The sequence below is a fragment of the Gavia stellata genome, chromosome 4 (genome assembly GCF_030936135.1).
Source record: "Gavia stellata isolate bGavSte3 chromosome 4, bGavSte3.hap2, whole genome shotgun sequence".
In the NCBI taxonomy this organism is placed as follows: domain Eukaryota; kingdom Metazoa; phylum Chordata; class Aves; order Gaviiformes; family Gaviidae; genus Gavia; species Gavia stellata.
The window spans coordinates 68,163,409-68,187,467 of NC_082597.1; the positions used below are offsets into that span (position 1 = coordinate 68,163,409).

General features: G+C 39.5%; 1 protein-coding gene across 1 annotated transcript in view; it reads right to left on the reverse strand.

Moving 5' to 3' along the window:
* The window catches only part of KDM5A (lysine demethylase 5A), a 52,280-nt gene extending 29,107 nt beyond the window's left edge, over window positions 1-23,173 (reverse strand). Inside the window, exons 1-11 of the mRNA XM_059817326.1 lie at window positions 23,009-23,173; window positions 20,982-21,059; window positions 19,814-19,936; window positions 17,434-17,604; window positions 16,542-16,676; window positions 11,158-11,263; window positions 10,519-10,607; window positions 7,302-7,460; window positions 4,776-4,895; window positions 3,573-3,731; window positions 1,793-1,974 (exon numbers count right to left, since the gene is read on the reverse strand). Of these exons, the coding sequence (XP_059673309.1) occupies window positions 1,793-1,974; window positions 3,573-3,731; window positions 4,776-4,895; window positions 7,302-7,460; window positions 10,519-10,607; window positions 11,158-11,263; window positions 16,542-16,676; window positions 17,434-17,604; window positions 19,814-19,936; window positions 20,982-21,059; window positions 23,009-23,173 (1,487 nt within the window). The remainder of the gene's footprint in view (window positions 1-1,792; window positions 1,975-3,572; window positions 3,732-4,775; window positions 4,896-7,301; window positions 7,461-10,518; window positions 10,608-11,157; window positions 11,264-16,541; window positions 16,677-17,433; window positions 17,605-19,813; window positions 19,937-20,981; window positions 21,060-23,008) is intronic.
* Between the last annotated feature and the right edge of the window lie 886 nt (window positions 23,174-24,059).

Genomic DNA, 24,059 nt, shown 5'->3' on the forward strand with positions numbered 1-24,059 from the left:
AACAAAAAAAAAACCACAGTAATAAACACGTTACTTAAAGGAAAGCAACAGTGCCATCCAACTGCAAAATATACCTCAAATCTAGCACCACTGTCCACACAAGCCAAATATTTTGTATATAGACACAAAAACGTCTTTAATCATCAACCAACTTCTTCACGATGTATCGTTCCAATCTGAAAAATCAATTACACTACAACATAATTCTCAACATATCTGACAGCAGATTTGCCATGACAAGCCTAACGTGGAAGATAGTTGTCATTTACCATGCTCTAAAGGGACAAAATGGGCAATTATTTTCCTTTAGGAAGAAAGTAAGTTTAACAAACAAAACCTTGGCCATCACAGCTAATGTTTAAGAGAAAAGAGATCACGGTGGTACTCCACTCACTTAATTAAGCTTGGAGTAGTCCTGTTCCTGAAACAAATGGAATAGTACACCAGCTAAGCAGAAGTAGAAGGAATAAAAACACCAGACAGTGCAATGAAATATAAGCAATCCTTCTAATGTACATAACCAATTGCTGAAAAACAGTGGTCCACTGGACTCTTAAGATAAAAAAATGCCTAATAACATGAATTAGTTATGTATGAGGGAAGAAAGAGATTAACAAGACCAAAACTAAACAGACAACTACTTGAGAACATATTATCCCAGTCCTTCCAGACCTGTCTTAACCAAAATAAACTGTAATGATCTAGTATCTATAGTGCTGAGGTTTATCTTTTAATTTAATTTTATTAAGAAGTACAAGCAGTAGTCTGCCGAAATATCTGAAACCGTTTACATAGCACTATTTAACTGTATTAATAATCTTGTCACCCACCATACCAAAAGTTAGATAAGGCAGAGTGCAGCATTTTCTGTGGTTCCTACAGACTTCAGTGACACCTGCTGGTAGGACACAGCTAGTAAACCCCAGTAAATACTACTCTGCATCTGGGCTTCTGGAATTCACCAGCTGACACAAAACCCTCACATACTGATCTAGTTAATAGCATGCTGAGGACAATAACTGAACTTGAAACAAAATGAGTCCCCCTCCTGCGCCTGCGGATCACATCTTACTAGCAAACATGCTTCTCCAGAAATGTGCAATCACAGTCTAAAGGCTGTCAACTCATCCTTACCAGATGTACAACAAACTTTCTATTCTGATGGGGTGCTTCCCATAGCTTCCCCCTCCTTTCCCCCTGCGCCATCCACTGTGACTGAGGCCGATGAACTGGGAAGACTGCAATGCAAATAGTTGATCTGTCACGATTCTTCTTGTCAAACACAAAACCTGAACACTAGAACACTTCTAGGATTGTTCTGAAAGTTAGAATTACTTTCAAATATCTCTTCTCTTGAATAGGAGTATTTCTGTGTGTACATAGATCTGCGGCTGAACCATCAGCTCTGACGCCTGTGTAAGCCACTAGGCAGCAGCCTCCATTTCCAGCATAGGCGCATACAAACTTTGAATTGTAAAGCAGAGAAATGTAACTCAGTCAAAACCAAAAGCTTTCTAAGAAGAGATGTAAGCCTGTAAAGCATGATTTTACAGTGACACTGAATTTTTGGCAAAAAAGAATATGTAACCAGTTGATGAAAAACACTAAAGTGCTTAAAACAGTATCTGTATTCACTTTTAATCAGCCTCAACTAAGAATACGGACCCCTCATCACATTTAGCTTTTTGGTTAAAAATGTCATCAGCGTGCATAGGCATTTTCAAGTAGAACTACAAGTTTACTGACAGCAAACAGGGCAGTGTAAGGTATATGCACAAAGGAGAGCCCATACCAATGCAGGTAGTTGATGGAATAGCTCCAGTGATCTTCAATATGCCAGCAAAATGAGGAGAAGCACATCCCTACATACAACCAAGGTACCTTCATGCCAGAGATATCTGCATTGATGTGAGCAAGGACTGATTGTTCTAGAATTGGCATGTTATTCAAGTTCCAACCAGAAAGCGCATAATCCTGCCAAAAAATGGAGAAACAAATCAGAAGAACACAAGGACACCAACTCCAGAAAAGGAAAGTACAAAGGAAGGGGATCATCCTATTCATTTCTATAGTAGACAGCAGGTGATATTTGGCAACAATGAAGCATCAGAACTAGGAAATAAGTCCTTAAATACCTTAGTCAGCAATTAATCAGACTAAGGTTTAAGGCCAGTCCTAGTATTTCAACATATATAGCCCACCTTCTTTGGATCAAGGTTCATATACTCAGGCTTTGATTCCCCCCCGCCCCAAGTTTATACGTTTCATATGCTTTTCTGGTGGAACAAAATACCAGCACCACAAACAGAAGAACAAAAGATAGAAGTCTTGAATAAAATAGGATAACTTAAGATTGTAAACAATGCAGTGAATCTTATGTTATTATTTCAGCTTTTTTAAGGCCTGCTTTACTGCACTGCAGTTTATCTTCCTTAGATATAGTTTTCTCTAGAGAAGAAATTCCTACACTCATTTCTGAGACGACAGCATCACCTGTTAAGCAATCCCACCTTTACTTTCAAATACACACAATTTGTACAAAAAATTAGAATCCAAACAGACTGCCTTAAAAGCTCACTACTGTGCTTTAACATTAGTCTACTTTCCATCTTAAAAAAAACTGTTAGTACAGATTCACAGTCATTTTAGGCATATCCCATAGTTGCTGAAAGGATTGGTCACACCCTCAGCTCAGCCCCACATTTCCGCTGTTTCCTTTGCTCTGACACTATAAAGACAATGCAGTAAACCAGATGACTTAAATGATCTGGCTAGAAAATATTTTTTTAGATTTCTACTTTCCTACAAATAGATCAACAAGCAGTTCTGACTCACTAAGCAGCTACGCAATCACTGCACAGCCAACAAAGATACATGTAGGAAGTTGCAGGTATGGGTGGAAGACAATTGTGAGCAGGACTACATCTTCCAGTGAGCAGAATAAATTGATTTGGGGCTATGTAATCATGAAACCACACCTTTACTCTCATTTCCTCTGAATTTAAACATATAAGCAGCCAGAAAATTGATATGCTACAGTAAGGTCGGAGGGAAAATAGGTAATATACTTACCAGATGTTCTTTATAAAATTTTCTATAAACAGGATGCTGTATCTACATCTTTTCATTCTTACAGTATGCACAGTCAGAGAAACAAGCTAAATTCAATTAGTTTGTTTTACCTATTATGAACCTCCTAAGGAGGTTAGAGTTATGTTTCTGTAGCTAACTCTGTAACAAAAAGGTTCAGAACAAGAAAGAAAAAAATCTTATCAGTCTCCTCATACTTGGACATGCTGTAACAACTTACACATCTTTGCTTGCTAAGATTAAATGATACAAAACAGGTGTGACTTAGATCATGAAAAGCAGCTTAGCTTTCAGCAACCAGATCTATAAAAGAACCTAAAATATCAGATTAATGCCCTGCTCAAAAGGAGTGTTAAGTGCACACAAAAGCCTTAAACTATTTCTTCATCAAAAAAATCCATGCTGATTTCTGACCTAAATTCTTAATGTGAAATCTTATCCAGAACAAAGAATGGGGTTAGTTTGCATATCCTGTTCCTCACCTCCTCCTCTGGCATCAGCTTTCGTCGGCCATCCTTCACAGGGAAGCCACTTCCAAAGTCCTTGGATGAGATATCAGCCCCATATTCCACAATGACGTCTTCTTCTATGCTGCTCACCAATCGCCAGAATTCTTTTTCTACAAGCTCAGTGGGAACCATCTGAAAGCAGAAAAGATGTTAGGGTATGTGAAGATAAGACCCAACATAAAAGTTATCATTCAAATAATAAATCATCACTAATCCCCCATGAATTTTCAAACACCAAGGCCACTCCCTTTCTCCCCTCCATCTCTTTAAAGTCATACAGTTTGGTCTGTAGTGGCTGCAATGTACCAGAAGCACAGCTAAAAAAAGAGGGAGAAGGAGACAGGCGGCAGAAGCCAAGCAGCAAACTGAATGAACAGCATGCAAAGACCAAACTATTTCAGAGGATAATGACCAGAACTTCTGAGTAACAGTAAGAAAATTCAGATAAAGAATTCCATTCAAGAGTGTAGTCTTCATATAGCTCATTACAACTCCTACTTACATGCATTTATTTATGAAGCTTATTTGTAAAATCAGCTTTGTTCCTTACTTTGCTCCCAAAGTTGTATCATAAATTGGAGTCCTTAAAAAGTGGAAGCTTTAGCAAGAATGCCCATAAATTACCAAAGAACGCTAAGAGGAGAAGGAGCTTGGTACTGCATGCAGTCTACAGAACAGTGGAATTGTGGAAGTGTGCCAAAGCAGAAAAGCCAGTTTTAAAAATGCTGCTGAGATGCAGAACAAAAAACCACCCTGATTATCAGACAGACTCAGTCTATTGACTTGTCTACAAGAAAAGACTGTAACAGGGAAGAAAACAAATGATTAATCCTCTGAACAAACTAAACCAAGACAGAAGCCATAGGAAGGGCAGGAGAAAGACCCCTTTCCCAAACAAGAACAAGATACTTTGTTCAATTAATCAAAAAGGGGAAGAACTTAACTAGAGTATGGCAAATAAGATATACCCTACAAGTAATAAAACTATCTATCCGTCACAGGAAAAGGGTGAAATGAAGTTGAAATGAGACCAGAAAGCTAAATCATTTGTTTACATGTTTAAAGCTTATGGTGCCTCCTTAAACAAAGCTAAGATGCCTCAGCAAAAATTCAGTATCAGCTGAAACCTCTTTTCTTTTTCCCCTGCAAGGAATCACAACAAAAGTTGAAACTCACATGGACCGGCATGTTGAAATAATCAGACTTGAAGTTATCAGCCATTTCACCAAAGCTCTGGAGAGTATATTCCCTGACAGCTTGTTCAAATCCAAAGGCTTCACGGGGTTTGTTGCATTCCTAGGAGACAGAACATAAAAATATTGTTCCCTGCAGCAGATTATGACACAGTTACATTTTTAGCAAAAAAACCTAGTGTCCATCTGAGTCCTTACCAAACACAATAAGCTATCAGTTTTGAGTGCTTTTCTCAGCTGAGGAAGTCCTACCACAACGGAAACAGAACAGAATTAATTGTACAGAAGCTAATCTAACACGGTAAACCCCAATGCTACATACTTCTGCTTTCCTGTCCAAAACTAAGTTTCATCATCTACTGCTGCCAGCCACAAAGTAACACAGTGCACAAGAAGCTTAGACAGCCATAAGACATTTTTTAGACACACTGGATTCAAGCACCTGCAGAATAACTGCACAGACACAAATCCTGCTAGCACTTCAGTTTTATCAAGTCAGCAAATCGTCAAATGATTTGGTGCTGTGAAAGTATACAGAAGGAAAGAGGAAGAAGGAAATTAAAACAATGCAACACAGCTAACAACAGACGTGGTCCATCTGACAGAAAATCTTCAAGTCTTCCACTGTTCTATCCCCATTCATCTCAAGAGTGCAAGAAATAACCATTTTACATTTCAGCTACTCTCCCCACCCACTTGTACAATGTTTTTTTCAGCCCCTTTGTATCTGACACAACATTTATATATGCAAGACATATTCGAACACAAACATGACATAGAACTATCTGATAGTCAGCTGTTCAGTCATAAAGAAACAGGACTGGAAAGGAATTCAAGAGATCAGTAGTTTCTTTTTCTTCAAGAGGAACTATCCTTAGACTATGCCCAACATTCAAAGTAGTTCTTAAATGGAGCCTGCAACAGAGAATCTACAACATCTGTAAACACTGTCAAACAATGTTAGCCTGAATACGTACAAAGAGCCCTTATCGTATTCTTCCCAGCTTCTGTTCCAGCACCCTGCTGTTAATATTACATTAAGCATCTGTGCACAATTAACATTTAAAGTAAAAACAGGCAAAAGCGCTACTGAGCATTTCAAACATCTTTCTGCTGTTGTTTACACTCCATTACATAATATAGCGGGTTTTTTCCCTTCTTCCTCTTATTTTCAATGTATTTGCAGAATTTTTGATGTACTTTCTGCATCGTTTGCTAGTAACAACTTATTTGGCACTTTAACTTTCCTGAGTTTGTCCCTACACGCGTATTTTTTCCTTGGGAACAACATATCCTTGGTTTTACTAGCAGCAGTAGTACTGAAATTTCTTGTGAGTTTCCACATTCTTAAACCACGGCAGTCACTGTATTTACTACTATATTCTCTAAATTTCCTCCACGTTGGATTGCTGTAGTTTACTAATACTGCTTTATTGCTCTCTCTTAAGGGAACAATAAACAAGCAGCTTAATCCACTCTGTGAGCAGCAGCCCAAAGGGTTGGTTGCATCTTTTCCCTTGCTTATAACTATGAATTTCCACTTCTCTCACAACAGCATTTGCCCGAGTTTATCTGACAATCTCATCTCTCTTGGTGAAGGGTTAGAATGTGATGAGCTGATCCACCTCATTATGTGGCTGCACAACTATTCATACACCACCATAAAGAAAACACCAGAAACATACAGCCGGCAAAGGTGTGGGGGTTGTGGAGGGAAACAGGCATACACATGTGTGTGTGTGACTGCCCTTTTTGGAAAAAACACAGTCTAAAAAGTTAAAGCCAGTCACAAAATTACAGATTTAAAACCAGTAAGCTTTCTTCCTCTGAATCCTACATCTACCAATTTCCTGAGCTTGCGAAATTTGTTTTCTTAAGACAAATATCAAGCCAATCAAATGATGTTCACTGCCTTTAGGCTGTTGATCGGTCATCTCTTGGAACTTGGTAGCTCTTCTTTTCTGAACAATGAAATTCAACTAGTTTCCACTTTCGGATCCTCAGTAGTTCCTTTTCTAGTCTAAACCAAATCTAAAATAGTTACAAATTTTTCAATTAGTTCTTTCATTTTCTGCTACAAGCTATTCTGAGCAATGCCATAATGACTTCCCAATAATCAAAACTCCCTATTATGCCCAAATCGCATACTTTGGTTACTTCACAGTTTACAAAATGTCTCATCATTATGCTGAAACGCCTATCACAACCCTACTTTCTCACCCTAATTTCCCACTACCAGCTTATCAAATTGAGTTTCAGCTCTTAGCATACAAAGGCCAGTTTTAGCTGTCACATGGCTGTATAATAAACAAAGGTTATGCCCAAGCTCTAGAAGGAATGTTTCTCTCACCTTATAGCTCATCAACCAAGAACAGCTCATGTTGACAATATTCTAAACAAAACTACAGCTTCTACCGAGATGGAACAGCATTGAGCTGACCTGCTCGTCTTCTGATCTTTCCAGGAACACAAGTATACATACAAAGCTTGAGTATTTCTTGAACTGTACCTCGGCAACACACTTTGGACACCTCCAGTCACCCTTAGGTACATCAGGTAAAGGAGGAATCAAGCAAAAAGTGTGATAGCTGTCATCACATCCATCACACAGTAGCAGTTTGTCCTCATTATTTCCTCTGCCACAGAATAAGCAAACATACAGATCAACCTGTGGAGAAAAAAAAAGAAAAAAGGAAAAAGTTACAAGAAGTTTCCTCATCCAGAACCCGCCTTCCTTAAACTAAGGAACAAAGGATGTAATCCTCAAGTCCGTTGTATGAACACCAACGCAGCCTCCTCTGGTTTTTAAGAAGCATTGATAATGAATGATTATGCTTCAATTTCCTAAAGCAGTAATATGTGGGGGGCAGGGGGACTTTGGGTGCTGAAAAATAACTATCCAGTTCAGTTGGACAATTATTTTCTATATAACTCAAAGTAGCACCTCATTTAAGTTATTCTAAGGCAAAAGAGTAGGTTACAGTTTTTAGAACCTCATGCTCTCCCTCCCTTTAGGCCTCTATCATGGAAAACAATTCAAACTAAATGCCTACAAAGAGCTCATGGCTGAGGAATATCTCCAGAAACTATTTCAGAAACATACATGCCATCACTTGCAACAGTACAAGGATTACCTTTGCAAAGGAAAAGAGATAACAAAACCCACAAACCTACAGGTTTCAATCTAAAAATCCAAGGGGAAGGGAAGGAAACTGCATGTAAAGATATCAACTTCTTTCTCATTTTCTCCAAAATAAAGGATAAAAACTCCAAATGATAAGAGAGAATCCCAATACAATAGCAAACAATTTTTGCAGGTGTCTGTCCAAGATAATCTCTTAACAATACCAACACTCACTGGGACATAGTCTCAGGGACCAAAGAGAAAACCGTATCAACAGGTTTCAAGTTTTCTTTGCTGTTGCTTCCTGTATTGTCCAAAGGCCTTTTAATTTAATATAAACATTTAATATAGTACTGAAGATCTGTAACATAATCTAAATGAAGAAACTGTGTATTACTTTGTCACAGCTAAAAAATTACCTTATGTATAAATTTTTAGTAACAACATGAACTTCATGAATAACACTCCAAATTGTGCTACAACTCCCATCAGTCACTGGGCAACTCAGGCTCTACATGTTTTCTTCACACAGCTCAAAATAACACCAGAAGTGGTGGGGTTGTTTTTTGGGGGTTTGTTATTTTCATCAAGATGTCACAAAAACATGTGCTGATTAGGTTCACACAGTTGTGTTTAATACTTGATGTCAACCCCATCTTGGTTACACCAGCCTAGTTAAGTATGCAACTTCCTAGCTATGCAATAATATACTAAAGAATACTGCTAAGGTTTCTTAAGAAACAATTCTAAAAAATAATGCAGTTCCATTAAGAGACATATAGTTTTCCCCTTTTTAAAAAAAATCCATGCACTCAGCCTCATGGAATATCATGTCTAAAACAGCAAACTACTTGCTTTTGTTGCAGTATACAAAACAGGGAGGGTACCTTCGCAGACATTTCCAGGTTCTCTTCCCAAAACTAAAAACGCAGTAAAATGGCAATCATAAGAGGAGGCTATTCTATGATACTCACTAGTTACCTATCACTGATAATACCTTCCTCTCTCCAAATTCATATTAACATATACGATCTTTTTTATGTCAGCCCAAGTGATGATTTGTCAGATACAAAGACTGCATTGAAATACAGCATCATGCTTACACAATAACCACAAATAAGCCTCCTAGCCATGTAATAAAACACAGTAAGATATGATGATATATAACTATATTTATGAGGGGGGGAGGGGATAAAAAGAAAAAGGTGTATTTTATTTCACAGGTAGCATTTCACAAAAAGATAAATGAATGAGGGAGAAGTATAGACAAAACTGCAGCATAGTATTTTTCTGACAAAAGTTATATAAGGCTAACGTGTCACCTGTGCTCTTCAAAGACTGCTTTCCTTGAAGTTCTCTTATCCAAGTATAAAAAAGTGTAGAACCAAATAGTACTAAGTCACAGAATTTCAAAAGATTACAGTTACAGCAATACAGTTCCAAAATAGCAGCTCTGCTGCTACAGTATTTTCATTTTCTCTTATAAATAGGAGTAAATGGAAAGAGTAAGCAAATATAGTTTTCTATAAAGAAACAGAGACTAGATAAAGTAGCTTTAATTTAAAGCATATTTAAACAAAATGGTCACAACACTTACACAGCCTAGGAATACCATATACTCAGAAGCAGTAGTACAATTAAAAAATAATCAGGTCACACCAATTCTAATTTAGCTGCAATGGCACAATGATCTGTTTTTTAAATATCCAACTTCACAGAATCACAGAATCACTAAGGTTGGAAAAGACCTGTAAGATCATCAACCCCAACCATCAACCCAACACCACAATGCCCACTAAAACATGCCCCACAATGCCACAAACTTCTCCCATATTTTTTTTCCCCAGGAGGCATTTCTACATATAAAAATATGATTACTAGAGACTTTCAGTTGCTTTGGCCTTCTATGGTTGAAATTTAAAATAAACTCTTGCAAGTGTTCTCAGGCTAATAAAAAAAGAACAGCTGAGTTATTAGTGAATAGTCTAATTCTTAAGACATTAAAAGCATGCATCTTCATTCATGGTTGCGTACACATGCTAAATTATGACACTTTAAAAGTAAAAAAATCATGTGCTATGAAAAACATTAAGGACAGCTATACACTGCTTTTCCATGGTCAAACATCAGAGCACCAAATATTTCATTTTTCCCCTTAGGGGTTTCTCTTGCATGGACTTCTATAATGACTAGTTTAAACTCAGAAAAGACACGAAAGCTGAAATTGCTAAAAAACAAACTCCTGAAGTACTGGAGCACCTCAAAATACCTTTTAAGGAAGAGAAGTAGTATTATAAAGGGGAGCTCAAATAGAAAGTGAGCTACTAAAGGCATGCAAGAAGTGTGTGGCAAAGCAAGCACTCAAACCCATGGTCAGCAAGTACCTTCATGTTGCAACATTCTTCCTGCCCAAAAGATTAGAACAGAAACCTAGAGCATAGATTATTTTTCAAAATACTGTTCATTCTTCCCATAACAGTATCATCTGCTGCAGCATCCATCCATTCATCTACTGGGCAGGAGTGTTGTTTTAGAAAAAAAAATCTTAGTAAATCTATGAATTTCCTATTATCAGAAATCACAGCAAAGGAATCAAACTTACAAAGTTGACAGAAAGAGTTCCTTTGCGTTGCCTCATCTGCATTCCAAATGCTTCTGATCTGGTTCCCTTGCGTCTTCGTGTCACCTCATCTTGAAGTAAAAAAGTTAAATGTTATTAATATCACATCAAGATAGATTTAACTTGCAAAAAAGCCACAGATGTCTAGCCTGGTACCCTGCCTTTCATATCAGAAACTACCTGACAGTCCAAAGAAAACAAAAATGCCCTGTTATACCTGGCCAATCTAAAACAAACAGGGATTAGGAAAACATATTTTGCTTATCCTCACAGGTGATCCCAATTGCATCATGGAACAGACTGAATTATACTCATAATTTGTGCACTTAGCTGGTAAGATCAGTTTCAGGACTGTCAAATCCTGTTTTCCCTTCCAGTTACTCAGTTCATGCAACAGCTGCTTAATTGTTATTGTTACTACATAATACATAAAGAGCTGAAACTATGCCAAGTTACATGAAGCACCCTGTAAATCTCTTTCATGAATGTAATCTTAGTATACTTAGCTTTCTTTCTCCAGTTATAATGATTTGCTTACTTTTTAATGTTGTCTCTAGAGACATGCAGAAAGATTTAACAGCCTCGGTACTTTACAAAGCTATGAGCTCAAGATTTAATTACCCTCTTTATCTTTTGCTCCCAATGCCAGTCCCATCATCTTGGGTCCAGCTCCGAAGATCTGCAGCTTCTTCAGTTCAGTATTTCTACTCATTTCTCCTGCCTCCACCTAAAAATAAAGACCACATCAGCACAAACCATTAATATTTCCTCTCCAGGTCTCTTCATCATTTGTTTATATTCCACTCTCTCACAACGTCAAAAGAAAGGAAACAGAGGCATGAAAAGACATGATTTTCTGTTCCTACAGCCAATGAACAAATGTAAATGGAATAGAAGTCAGCATTTTTGTCCCAACTTTCCAATTATTTCCCATTTAGAATTACGGATAAGCTACAGAAAGTCACCTATACAGCAAATAAGAGAACTAGGTTTGACATTTAGCAAAAAAATAAGAATAGTACAGCAGTATGTTCCAAAATCACCATGATTCAGTCAAGTGCTTGGATGTTAACACATACACTGTTTCAACAGGATTTTTTCATCTGCTTCCTTGAGTAGACACATACACATGACACTAATGAGTTCCAACCTACTTCCTTAAGCTTGGCTGCTCCTGGGTTTATTTGTGATGAAATGTTACAAGTACAACTCTTGAAATCACAGCTACTCGTGGTGCCCTTGCAACCTCAAAATCAGAGATAAAAAGACCCATTAGGAGACAACTCCATGCCCCTGCCAGTGGTGTTTTCCTGAAGTGTTCTGTTCAGCTGAACTTCTTCCTGTTTCCTATTACTCACCTATCTTATTTTCCCACATCACTGCCACTAACCTAACAGCAAAAAGAACTTCCATAGTCTGTTTTTATCTGCAATGCAATCACCTTGGTATTTTTCTTTATGTTGCCTCCTTATACTTTGAAAACCCTTTTAAGCTGATATAGAAGGCCACTAAATTCGCTTAATTTGCAATCTTCCTCCTGAAATTCACTCATCTTAACAGACCTCTACAAATCTAATTCCAACAAGGTTATCTTCAAGTAACTTACTGATGATACTTCACCTGTTATTTTCCACAAAAGTATGGCCTGTTATAACATGCATACAGTAATTCCCATGGGGTGACATGCATTCAGTTTTTAATCAATAAACAAAAAAAACAAGTTCAAATGCAGCTGCAATAAAGCTAAAAGAAAGAAGATAATTTCTGTTTATTCAGTCTAAATCAGGTTTTTTTCTTGCTTCCCGAACACATTAAAAGAGCTATAATTTCCTAGGCATTATTACTCTAAAGAATTTTTAGTGATATTTGGAGTCCCTGTTCACACTGAACTGTGTATGCAGTATGCTAACCAGCATCGTTCCAAACTGATTATTGCTGATACTGTAATTTTGAACATTTATGAATTCTATGATGCTATTAAATTATTTTCATTTTAGATGTATGTTACCAACTTCGTAAGCCCAGCCTGAAATTGCATGCTAACTGGCAACTTTTTCTCATAAAAGCCTCACTTTTTGGCTAACAAGCCATAAGGAAACACCGACTTTTTTGCTGTACGAGAGAGCCTACTACCTGGAGACTTCACAGTCCCTCAGTTCCCATTTGAAATTCATTAACAGCTCATCCATTCTCTCAACTGATAGAGCCTGACAGAATCAACCCACGTTACATTTCTCAGCACAGTACAATTTTCCATCATTTCAGCACTTATGAACGATCTCCACAATTTCTCCCTCCTGCTATTGTGACCTGAGATAATTTTCTCAACGATACCTGAAAAATAATTTTACTATCGTATTTTCTAAAAGTAAATCATTAACATGCAGCAACCTCTCTTCAGTTTTATACTTTGTTTAAAAATGCATTGCCTAAATATATCTTCATAACTCCATCACCCAGATTTACTTGGATTCCACTAAACCTAAGTGGATGCAATCCATTCATGCTCAGGTGGAAAAAGCTACAGTTTTCAAAAAGAACAGGTTGAATATTGAAATGGAAATGGTTTTTAAAAATCAGATTCCTAAATAACCTTATGAACACAGCCAGGATATTAATAGTTTAAGGTGTGAATACCAAAAGCATTCAGAAGCCTCAATGAGTAGTCTTTCTGCGATGTCCTTTAAGACTGTATAAAAATACCAAACTCAAAACTGTGAATGCATGGAAGCAGAAATCTTGGATTTCTTGCCATTTTCTCATTGCTAACAACACAAAACTCCGTCACACTTTTGCATTATATTTTTTCCATCTAAGCGAAATGAACTTGATTAAACTGTGATTCTATTCTCAGCTCCTCTCTTTCCTGAAGGATGCAGACATATTTTTGTTTCTTTCACCTTTTCAACTGAAAGTACAATGCAAAGGCTTTTCTTGGATATAGGCAAATCCTAACAACATGATCCAGTTACACTGGATTCATACACTATCTTTTTCTGTTGCCCTACCCTCATCAACTTGAAACATTTGCATCCCCACCCCTCCACCCGCAATGTGCAAGACCAGAACAGTTACAATGAAGAATCAAAATATTTACGTGCTTTGTGCATTTATCAGCATCTCCCAGAGTTCTTTTGTTTCACACAATTATTCCCATGGAGGGAAATCTTTCAAATTAACAAACACGGAAGCTTATTTTATTAATTCTGTTATTCTGCCATCAACCAAATTTGTAAAAGAAACCTGAAAGCAGATATACTACTTAGAATTGGTTTTGATTTGTCACAAAATTCTCTGGGTGTTAAGTTAATATCCTTTGAAAAGACACCACTTCATTATCTTTTTTCCCAGCACTGCATTTCTCTAGCAGAAATCATCATGATGTAACCTCATTAGACAAATCCCTTGTCAGTTACAATACACCCTAACAGATCATCTGTGAAGCTATACTACCCTTTTCTAAGAAAGAAGTATTCTCCTAAATTTAACCTTTCCTTAAGGATATTCTCTTTTCCTAATCGGAATTCATTCTACTTTTTGTTGTCCTTTTCTTTACAAGCCTTTAGTAATTTAGTTGCCCTTCTCCCATTCTTATTTGTGATAGCTTTCTTCAGAGACAAGGGAAAGAGAACGAAGCATTAAGTTTATTTTTCAGCAGAATCTCTCATCACTGAATTATCCTCTTCCTATTCAGAAACAACGTGTGCAACTGACATTTGATTGTAGTATCCAAAGATTCCCAAGTCATCTTTCACAAAGGAGAATTCTCATTCCCTATTTTCCTTCATTTTTCACTTTCTCTAAAAATTCAAAAATTTGCTTTTTGAAAGTCTGCCACCTGCTTTTACTGCTGAGGATCTTCATTTATTTCAGTAATTTCTAATGACTATCTTTATGCTTTACTATTAATCACCCATTCTTAGGTAACTTATCCACAAGAAGATGCAGAGCATTTTTGGAAAGTACTTTTAGCACTTGGAATAAATCTACTGAGATGCAGAGGTCAGTATAGTTATCCATGCTCACTACCCAGGCATTGGACTACTCTGCACACTACACAAATCATTCAGATGTTTCAGCTAGAGTAAAATGGTGTTTATTTATCAGGTTTTTACATTACTTGCATATTACCTGTTCTCTGAAGACTATCTAGACAATCTCTGGTACAATTCCAGGTAAGCACTTCAAACAATAAACAGAGTCCTGACTACAATAAGGAGGTGCACTGAAATCTGGAACAATTTCTCAGCATTCCCCAGATATTTACACTTCTACCATTTGGGGCTACTGAGGACAAATCTCTGTTTCTAAACACAGTTCCAGACTTGACTTAAGAGAGTTATACATAGCTTCCAACACAGGCAAAAAATACTTCTCCTGGCTATGCAAGTAGGTTGAGTTTTTCCTGCATTAAAGAACTAATTTCAGCCATTTTAATAACTGTAATGTTTAGGACAGCGTGGCTACATGCCTAATGAAAGGCATTTAAATATATACGTATGTATTTACTTTTTGCAAATGATCCAAGTAAAATCACCTCTCATTTCTGAAATGCAGCCCCTTTAAATGAAATGAAGCAGCTATACTATGCCAAGATCACCACAGAATATTTTTTTCCAACAAGGATAAATGAGAAGTACCATTATTCTACCGAAATTAGCAGGAGAAAAATCCCACAGGAACTTAAAAACACAGTGACACTTTTATACCATGTATGAGAAAAAGGTCATAGTGGCATTATCCCACAAGATTTTCTCAAATCCAAAGCAGAATTCCACGTAACAAATGACCGCTTCAGTTCCTGCAGGATTCTCAGTTTTTCTGGATAGCTCACTAACAATACATGATTCAAGAGATCTGGTAAGATCACAGCCTGGGACTGCTTGTGTGATGCATTGTTATATGGCTACAATAAATAACATCAAGTCAGCTTCAGTAAGTTGAGAAAACAGACTAAAAAAGACAATTTAGTCTAAATCAATCATGACAGCAGAGAAAAATATGAAATTTTATAAAGGATACTCAAATATCTCAGTGACAAGAAAGGTGGATTTGGAAACAGCAGTTCAAGAGCATTTGAAAAAACCTTGTGGTGCTTAAAATAAGTCAAGAATGGCATCAAGCAAGTAGTAAGTTTGTTGCATATAAAACCAGCTTTTGCCCATGTTCCACTGACTGGCCAGCAGGGAGCCACTAGACCTGCTGTGAAGAGCCTTAGGATGACACCTGCAATAGAAATCTTTGTCAAAAGGTGAAGGCCTGCTTTAAATAGTGCAATAGAAGCAATGGAACCATCAGGACAAACCTCCACGATTACTTCTAATTATATAGTATTTAAAATGGTGGTGATTCAGTTTGAATTGAGATTTACTGGGGAGTACTCCCAGGATTTAATATCACCTAGTAGAATACCAGCAGTTCCTATAACACCACTAATACAGAAAAAAAGAAATTGCATTTCAGTAGAAAAATTGTAGAAATCCTATACAGTTCCAGCCATCACTGCGCATCTCCCCACATATCTGTTTCACTTCACTTCAGAAAAGTCTGTCTAGCTTGTGATAATTAGTCCCAAGTGCAATTTCCACAATTAGCAAAGACTTACCTACACATATTTGCATTCGTGTAACTAAAGGACATACTTGAAAAAGTTTTAAAAACTTCTCGAACTTTGCACAAGCAGAAGCTTCAACACCATTTCACATATGGCATTTTATCTATTGAGTTTTCACAGATAAATTCACTACAAAAGTACCTAAGGCCACTTGTCAGTTAAAAAAAAAAGCAGCTTTTAAAAGGTTTCAGATAAAGAGTACAGCTACCATAAGCAAACCAGGCCTCAGAGAGACATCATTCTCCGGATTTTATTTAAACAAAGACTGCTTCCTGGTGGTGCTTTTGAGCAGGCTCCCACAGCAAGACAAAGGCTGTTGCACTGCCAATGCTGCTGCGCTGGTGGAAAGAGTAAGTGTTCTCTGTCCGTAAGAGCCAATTAACAGGGGTACCTGGGATTTGACGCGCCTGGTTCTCTTCAGCACAACATTCATTCTTGAAGCCTGCTTTGGGGAAGCCTGGGCATCTGAGTTGAGGTCCTCAGCCTCCACTTTTTCCTTAAGGTCCAGGTTTGGCTTTTGGATGCCCTAGAGGATCAGAGCACAGGACACCAGGTTGATTGATCAGGCAGTGCTGATGATTGGAATAGGCTGCCCAGGGAGGTGGTAGAGTCACCCTCCCTGGAGGTATTCAAGGAGCGTGTGGATGTGGCATTGTGGGATGTAGCTTGATGGACATGGTGCTGTGTGGTGTTGGGTGGGTTGTGGCTTGTTGTTGTTGTTGTGTGGCGTGGGTTTTGTGTTGTGGTTTTTTTTTGGGGTTTGGTTTTTTTTTTTTTTTTTTTCAGGTTGGACTCGATGATCTTACAGGTCTTTTCCAACCGTACTGATTCTGTGAGTCTGTGATTCTATGGTCTGTGAATCATTCTGTTTGCTAAGAAACAGGATGAGTGAAATCACACAGCATTACATATGCCATTTGCACAAGAGGCCAGTTAATCCACACACCCTTCAAATAAGGAAACTGAATCTCAACTGCCAGCTTATCAAGCGAGAAAGACATGTTTCCAATTAATGGTATCATCTTTTGCCCTGTTTTCCTTCCCAATAGGGTTGGCCTCAGTCCTATAAAGAAATAGCTATCAGAAAATAACTACACAAGGTCATGTTACAACTTCTAGCACTATTCTATCACAGGTAAGTATGAAGGTGGTTCTAGGTTTGTTTACATAGCTAAAGCTTCTAAAAGCGTAGACCCTATGTCCTAGTTTTGTATGCAGTAACAAGTAGCATTCTATGTGCAGTTTGGGTCTCCTCTTCATATCGTGTAAGAGAAGCGTCTCACCATAAGGCTGACCCCAGACTGGAAGAGCTCATAGGGGTATAAGATCCGTTCATAATGAGACTTGAGTAACGACCCTGTGCCTTTTCCTGGCAGGTAGCCAAGCCGACTCGCCACTTTAGACCATTTCTTCTCTTTAGTGACTACTTCAAAGCCTCCTTTGCTGGCAACAATCTGAAACGCATAAATAAAAAAGTTAAGGGTTTTGTGCTGCTCTCACCACCTTGCATAAAGCAAGAATCAATTAAAAACTATTAAAAAGTGACAGAACCCTGAATTTATTTTTTGTTTCCTGAAAGACTAGTACTTTAATAACTAAGCACTTACTTATCCACACTACTTAATACATTTAACATGACAATTTTCCTAGTAATGTAAATTGCATACTGTCCTAGACAGGAGTCGTCCAGCAGTTAAGATTTATGAAGTGTTGGAAAGAATACAAACCCCACCATCAGAACAAACTGAAAAGTTAACTCTCACCAGACTTGTACTCTGATGCAAAACACAAGTCTGGCCAGAAGTGGAGCCCATTCTAAGAGACCCCAAGCAGAAGGGAGCGTTGGAACTCACAACTTCAGAGTTACAGAAACTCTCATAAAACCCTGAGCAGAAGAGAGACTACTGTAAAAACAGGAGGAGAAACTGAATTTACCTTCTAATTAACTCAGTACAGTTTTCACACCTGACTTCAACTGGTTTGAGTCTAGTAATTCACATACAGAACTATCGCTGCTTACAGGTAACTTATATGTACATAGAATGAAAAACGACAGACCATTTGCCTCCAAGCAATGATCATAACAGTATATGAGTTGCTTCCTCAGAAACACTGGCCACATTTCCACTGCCTCCATTCCCTTTACAGTTTCACTGCCAAGCAGCTTAAAACCCAAATGGCTTGTAATTTCTTTTATATTTTGTAAGACTAATAGCATTTCTACAACAGTGTAGTTTTGCATTACATTTCTTTACACGAGGACCAAATACTTAATGTTTCCAAGACTGTTAGAAACCTCAATGCAAAAACATTTTGTTACTGGAGTGAAATTTATGGTTTACTCTTGAGGCTGAGGTAAATTCAAAAGCCTAACTGTGACAGTGACAAAAAAACCCAGTTAATTCTGGTTCTTCCTATAAACAGAGATAGCTACACTTAGATAAAACAGTATTATTGATCATTATTTTTCCTCATATTTACAGAAATGTACTAGAAAAGCCATTTTAAATGAAACGATTCCTAAATTTCATCTTATATTCAAAATGTCCATGAAAAATTGATTTCTAAATTTACCTATACATGCACAATGGCTAGAGAAGCCACTAAGTAACTTAATAAGCTTAGACCTGCATATCTGCAGTCAACTGAAGTGTTCCAGCTCATAACAGTGACCCAGATATTTGCCAGTACCACTATGATATTCTGCATATCCCAGCAAACCACCACAGACATGAAAAGAAAAAAAACCAAATACTGAAAGACATTTTATCAGCAATTCCACACTGTCCAAAAGACTATGACTCCTTTCCTTAAAAATAAAATCTATTCAGATCTTTACATTTTTACTTACCTAAGAGAAAGAAATCTTGATGGGGAATGGAAACTGATGCTCTAACTAGAAGCACTAGAACTACCTTATCTTAATTCCTTACTTCTACTACTATATCTTTATTCCTTACCTTGCAAGAAGAAATCTACCTGTTTATATTAACAATCCATCCTTAGCAGGTAAGTTTGTAACAGTACATATATTTTACCAATGCAAAAGCAAATTCCAACAGAGATTTTATTTGTGTGCAAACTTTGAAAAAAACACACCAAACACAACTATAGTAGTACAAATTTCTAGCCAGCCTTAAGCCTAGCCTGTTTTGGAATGTAATTAAAATGATTATTCCAGAAATTGACTTTGTAAACTCTCAAAGATTCATGTTTATGTCATATGGAGAACCTCTCTCAGGAGAGAGGAGGGAGTAATTACAACAACAATTCATTACAGAATTGCTAGGTCAGGAGCTGAACTGCATGCAAGTATACCGCTGCCTTCTCAAAACTACCTCAAACTCCTGCAGCTCTACCATATGTAAAAAAGGAGAATTAAAAAGCAGGTGGCCAGCTGACATCAGGGTATTCAAGCTGTATACAAGGTAACACACACTCTATAGAATCCAACCAAAGGCAATTGATTTAACTGCGCTTGACATGTCTGCTACAACCATTCAATTTAAAAATTCTCTTTCACTGTATTTTTCCCCTCTCATATTTAATCTCTGTATTAGTGAGATTAATGCTGTAAAACAAGCCCTCCCTGTTGCTCGGCTTCTTGAGCTTGAATGAAAAACGAAGTCCCAGTCAGACCAAGGCCTAAAATTGCTTACTCACCTTGCTCAGAGCATAGAGATCTAGTATTTTTCTCTCCACCACAGGGATTTTTAAATTGGATCCTTGAAGTTCCCAAAATTTTGCTAACTGATCCAAGAAGTCCAGCTTCACTCTTGTCATTGCCTGCAATCAATAAAGGAAGACAAACGTGTATGGCCCAAAACAAGCATGACAATACCTTACAGTCCTGAGAAAAACCATGACAAGTTTTTACAGTGCTTACACTTTCAAAGTGCAACTTGGCAAGTCAGGTATTTCTTAGTCATGTAAAAAAAACCCTAGCAATAGAAATATTGATAAAAAGAAAGATCTTCACAAACATAAAATTGTATATGCTTTTCTCTCTGCATTCAAGAGCCTATAAACCAAACTCCTACCTAACAATTTCTTGGTTTGAAACCAAAAGGCATACTTACGAAAAATCAGCACTCCAAGAAGAAACACAAGAGCAATTATTAAAATATACATTGGGGGGGAGGGGGAGACTTACAAACAGTTTTTATACGTGCCTTAACCATGCAGAAGGGCCTCCTCCCTTGTGTATTTTTGGAGTACTCAAATCACTTTCCATAAGGAGACCCATTTACAAGCCAAATGATACATGACATTTTGGTGTATGAACAGAGCAAGACTTTGAGAAATGTTGTAGAGAAAAGGAAAAATCAGGACAGAATGGGACTCATACTGCTTTCAAGAAAGTTCCCATACATTTCTGAATGGTAAAATTAACCAACTATAATAAGCCTACAAAAAACCAGTTCATTTTAAGGCTTAAAAGGCATTAGCAAGACAGTATAAGGTAACCAGGGGCTTCAGAACAGCAGTAAATATTTTAAGAAAAAAAATTAATTGACTGTGGAGCTCTGAAGGCTAGACACTGGCTGCTCTTACTACACAACATGGTATTTGGCATTCATTTTAGACATTTCCAGTTGAATGTGAAAAACTCTTGTGGTTATTTTGGGTAATAGAATAAAGACCAGACTTTTCTCAAAGCCATGGAGAGTTATTTTATATGAACTCTGCCACTGCCAAATATAAACACTGATGTGGTCTATGGGTTTCTAAAGCCTCCACCATCCAGAAACCTGCCAAGATGCAAATCTCAAGCAAGGAGACCTACTGCTTTCAGTGCAAACACAAAATTATCAACAGTGGAAAAGCTCACCTCCAGTTCATTCAGGCGCTGAATTCGTGGAGTGAAACGAAAACTTTGTACTTCACATGCAAATGGAGGCTGCCAGTCCTAAACAGAGACAGAAAGACATTTTATTGCTTCAAGAAATTTCTTTTAAAATGCACAAAACAGAAGAGCCTAACAATGCCTGAGTAAACAAGCTTCCCAATAGTAAATGAGTTTCTCAGTACAACGGGTGATATAATTTTCCAATTTTATTACATTCTTGTGCTTTTAAAATAATGTTCTTCCCACAATATTTTAGTTCAAAGAAAGAGATCCTCACAGAACTAAAAATATAAAAGAAAATAAGGTTCAAAGCATTTCAGTATGCATTACCTCATACCGAGTTTAAATATGAGAGATATCCTGCAACCTGTTGGTTATTTATTTACATTTTTAGAAGTTCCATATATCCTGCACATTGCAAAATGTCACCATCAACAGTGACAAACACTAAATAAAGCACATTATTATGCATCCAACTTTTTTCATGTTTGTCTACAGTTACTTCAATAAAGGTAAGACCACCAGCCGGGAGTCCAATTCTTTAACAGAAATGCATCCTTAAATAACGACTTTCTCAACACAGACAGCAGTCGGTTCAACCACACATGCCTCCTAGCCCCGTCTCTCAAAACTGTGTTACGACACCAAAACAAGTATTAATTCAGCTTTTTAGTACATTTTAAGAAAACTGAAGTTATAGCAGATTGTCTACCTGGCAGTAAATACAACAGAGTAAGGACACCCCATTCCAGGTGGACAAGCCATACTAAATATTTATTATTTGCACTGCTGCAGCATATAAAGGCCTCAAGCACAATCGTAAAATATTTACAGCTTCTGATAATGGAAAAGAATAATAAATCAGTAAGGTTAGTATAAAGTGTCTGATTTAGTCATTATTGCAGGTTGCAAGTCAACCTGACGCATGCATCCTGCAAAACCCTGCAATGCAAACAGCTAAGCAATCATGGAGAAATACAAATGCGCTCAACGGCCTGGAAAGTTCTAGTTATTCTCAATGACCAGGATCTGGATCACTTTCTTGTGGCCTCTCAACCTAAGCCATTCTGCTTATTTTAGAAAGGGCAGCCCCTTGGAGGTCAAGTTTTCACCACGTCATTAAACCAACTAAACAGATTCCAGCAACACAGACAGGTCAGAAGGAAAGGAAGGATCATGAAATCTAATCAGGAACCCCCATATCCAAGTTGTTCTCAGTTACATGCTCTCTTTTCAGTTTTTTTTCATCCTCTCAGTACTTTCAACTCCCTTATTTTACAGCTGTATTTAAAGTTTATTTGTATTTTAGTTATGAAGTGATCTAATCGCCTTTTGCCAAACTGCCTGATGTTCTCATCTAAACGACTTACCAGGTCGCAGGGCAAGGCATTATAAAATAATGATCGAGTCATTGGAGATATTAAGATACTAGAAGGTTGGCTTTCTAAACTGCTATGCATAAACATAATTCCCCTGCACAAACAGGTTGGCCCCACTTCTATTAACAGTTTAAAGATTATGTTTATAAACAACGATCCATTAAAAACAAATACCCTCTCTCCTCCCTCTTCCCCCTCCCGGAGCACACGCCTGATTTCACCTACAATGCCTTCGCAATTTTCACAAGTGGACCGTTGGGTTGTTTTTTTAAAGTAAAAAGAGCGTGAAGTCCCGGACACCGCCATGCACTACTGGCTTCTCACCTGCTCCGAAGCAACCTCTGCAAAACCCAGCTCCGAGGTCAAAGCCTATATAGGTTCCTTCGTGTCCCTAGCACGGACACCGAGGCCTGTGGAAGGCCACACACGAAACCCCAAGCGAGCACCAGGAGTGGGGTAAGCAGCTCCCGGATCCTCACGCCCACCGCTCTGCCACCAAGACCCCGGGCCCGCTGAGACCTCCCGGCGCACCCCAGAGAGCCCAAGGCACCCGGCGAGCCCCTCCCGGCCACCCTGGGCCCAGCCCGGTCCCCCGCCCTGCCCCCACCCCGCGCCCCAGACGGGCGGTACCTTCGGGGGCCGGATCTTGCAGATGCCGGTTTTCTCGGCCAGGCCGCGAATGCGGCCGATGAAGCCGAGCGGGTCGCTGAACTCCTCCCAGCTGGGCTCAAACACGGGGCACTCGGGCGGGGGCACGAACTCGGCCGCATAGCGCGACCCACCACCCCCCGACATGGCCGCAGGGGGAGGGCGCCGCCGACGGGGGGAGCGCACCGAGGGCGCGGCGGGGCAGGGCGGAGAGGTGCGGCGGGGGGGTCCCTCAGGGGCGGCCCTCAGGGGCGGCCGGCGGGGCTGGGCCGGTGGCCGAGGCGCATCCTCCGGCGGCGGCTACCGGGAGGACGGCCGCCGGGGGTTGGGGGGGGCGGGGCGGCCGTGCGGGACGGCGGGGGCGGCTCCTGCCGAGTGTTGTTGTCCCGTCCCCCGGGGCTGCCTCCCCCCGCGCTGAGCCCCTCTCGGTTGCGTTCCAGCTCGCCGGAAGTTACGCGTCTCGCTTTGAGCCCTCCCCCGGAAGCAGAAGCAGCTGTTGCCTTCCGATCCAAAAAGTAGTCCCTCCGCCACCCGTCTGGCGAGGCGGCTCCCAGCGCTGAGGAACCGACCACTTCCCGGGCCCTCCGCTCCCGGCGACACTCCCCCGACAGATCCGAGAGCGAAACTGCTCCGCCCACCCCCCCTCAGGACACCCTACGGCGCGGCTGGGGGAGGAGAGGGCCGGGGGTGGGGGTGCGGGTCGGGGTCGAGGAGGGCGGGGCCGCCTCCACTTCCGCCGCGGAGGAATGTGCGACGAAACTCGAGACATTCACTTCCGGTGCTGAAGGGCCGTTTCGCCCATTGTCTGAGCCGGACGTCAGGAGGAGGGCCGGGAGCCCCGCCCCCCCGCAGGCCCCGCCCCTCCGCGGGCCGCGCCTGCCCTCTATTAGGCCCGGGGAGGGGGAGGGGGAGGGGCGCCCTGCCGTTCCCTCAGGGCCCGTGGGGGCGGGCAGGCGGCCTCCCCGGGAAAGGCTGCCCGAGCCCTCGGATCGCGTCTCCCGGCAGCTGGTGCCCAGCGTCTTACGCGGATTCT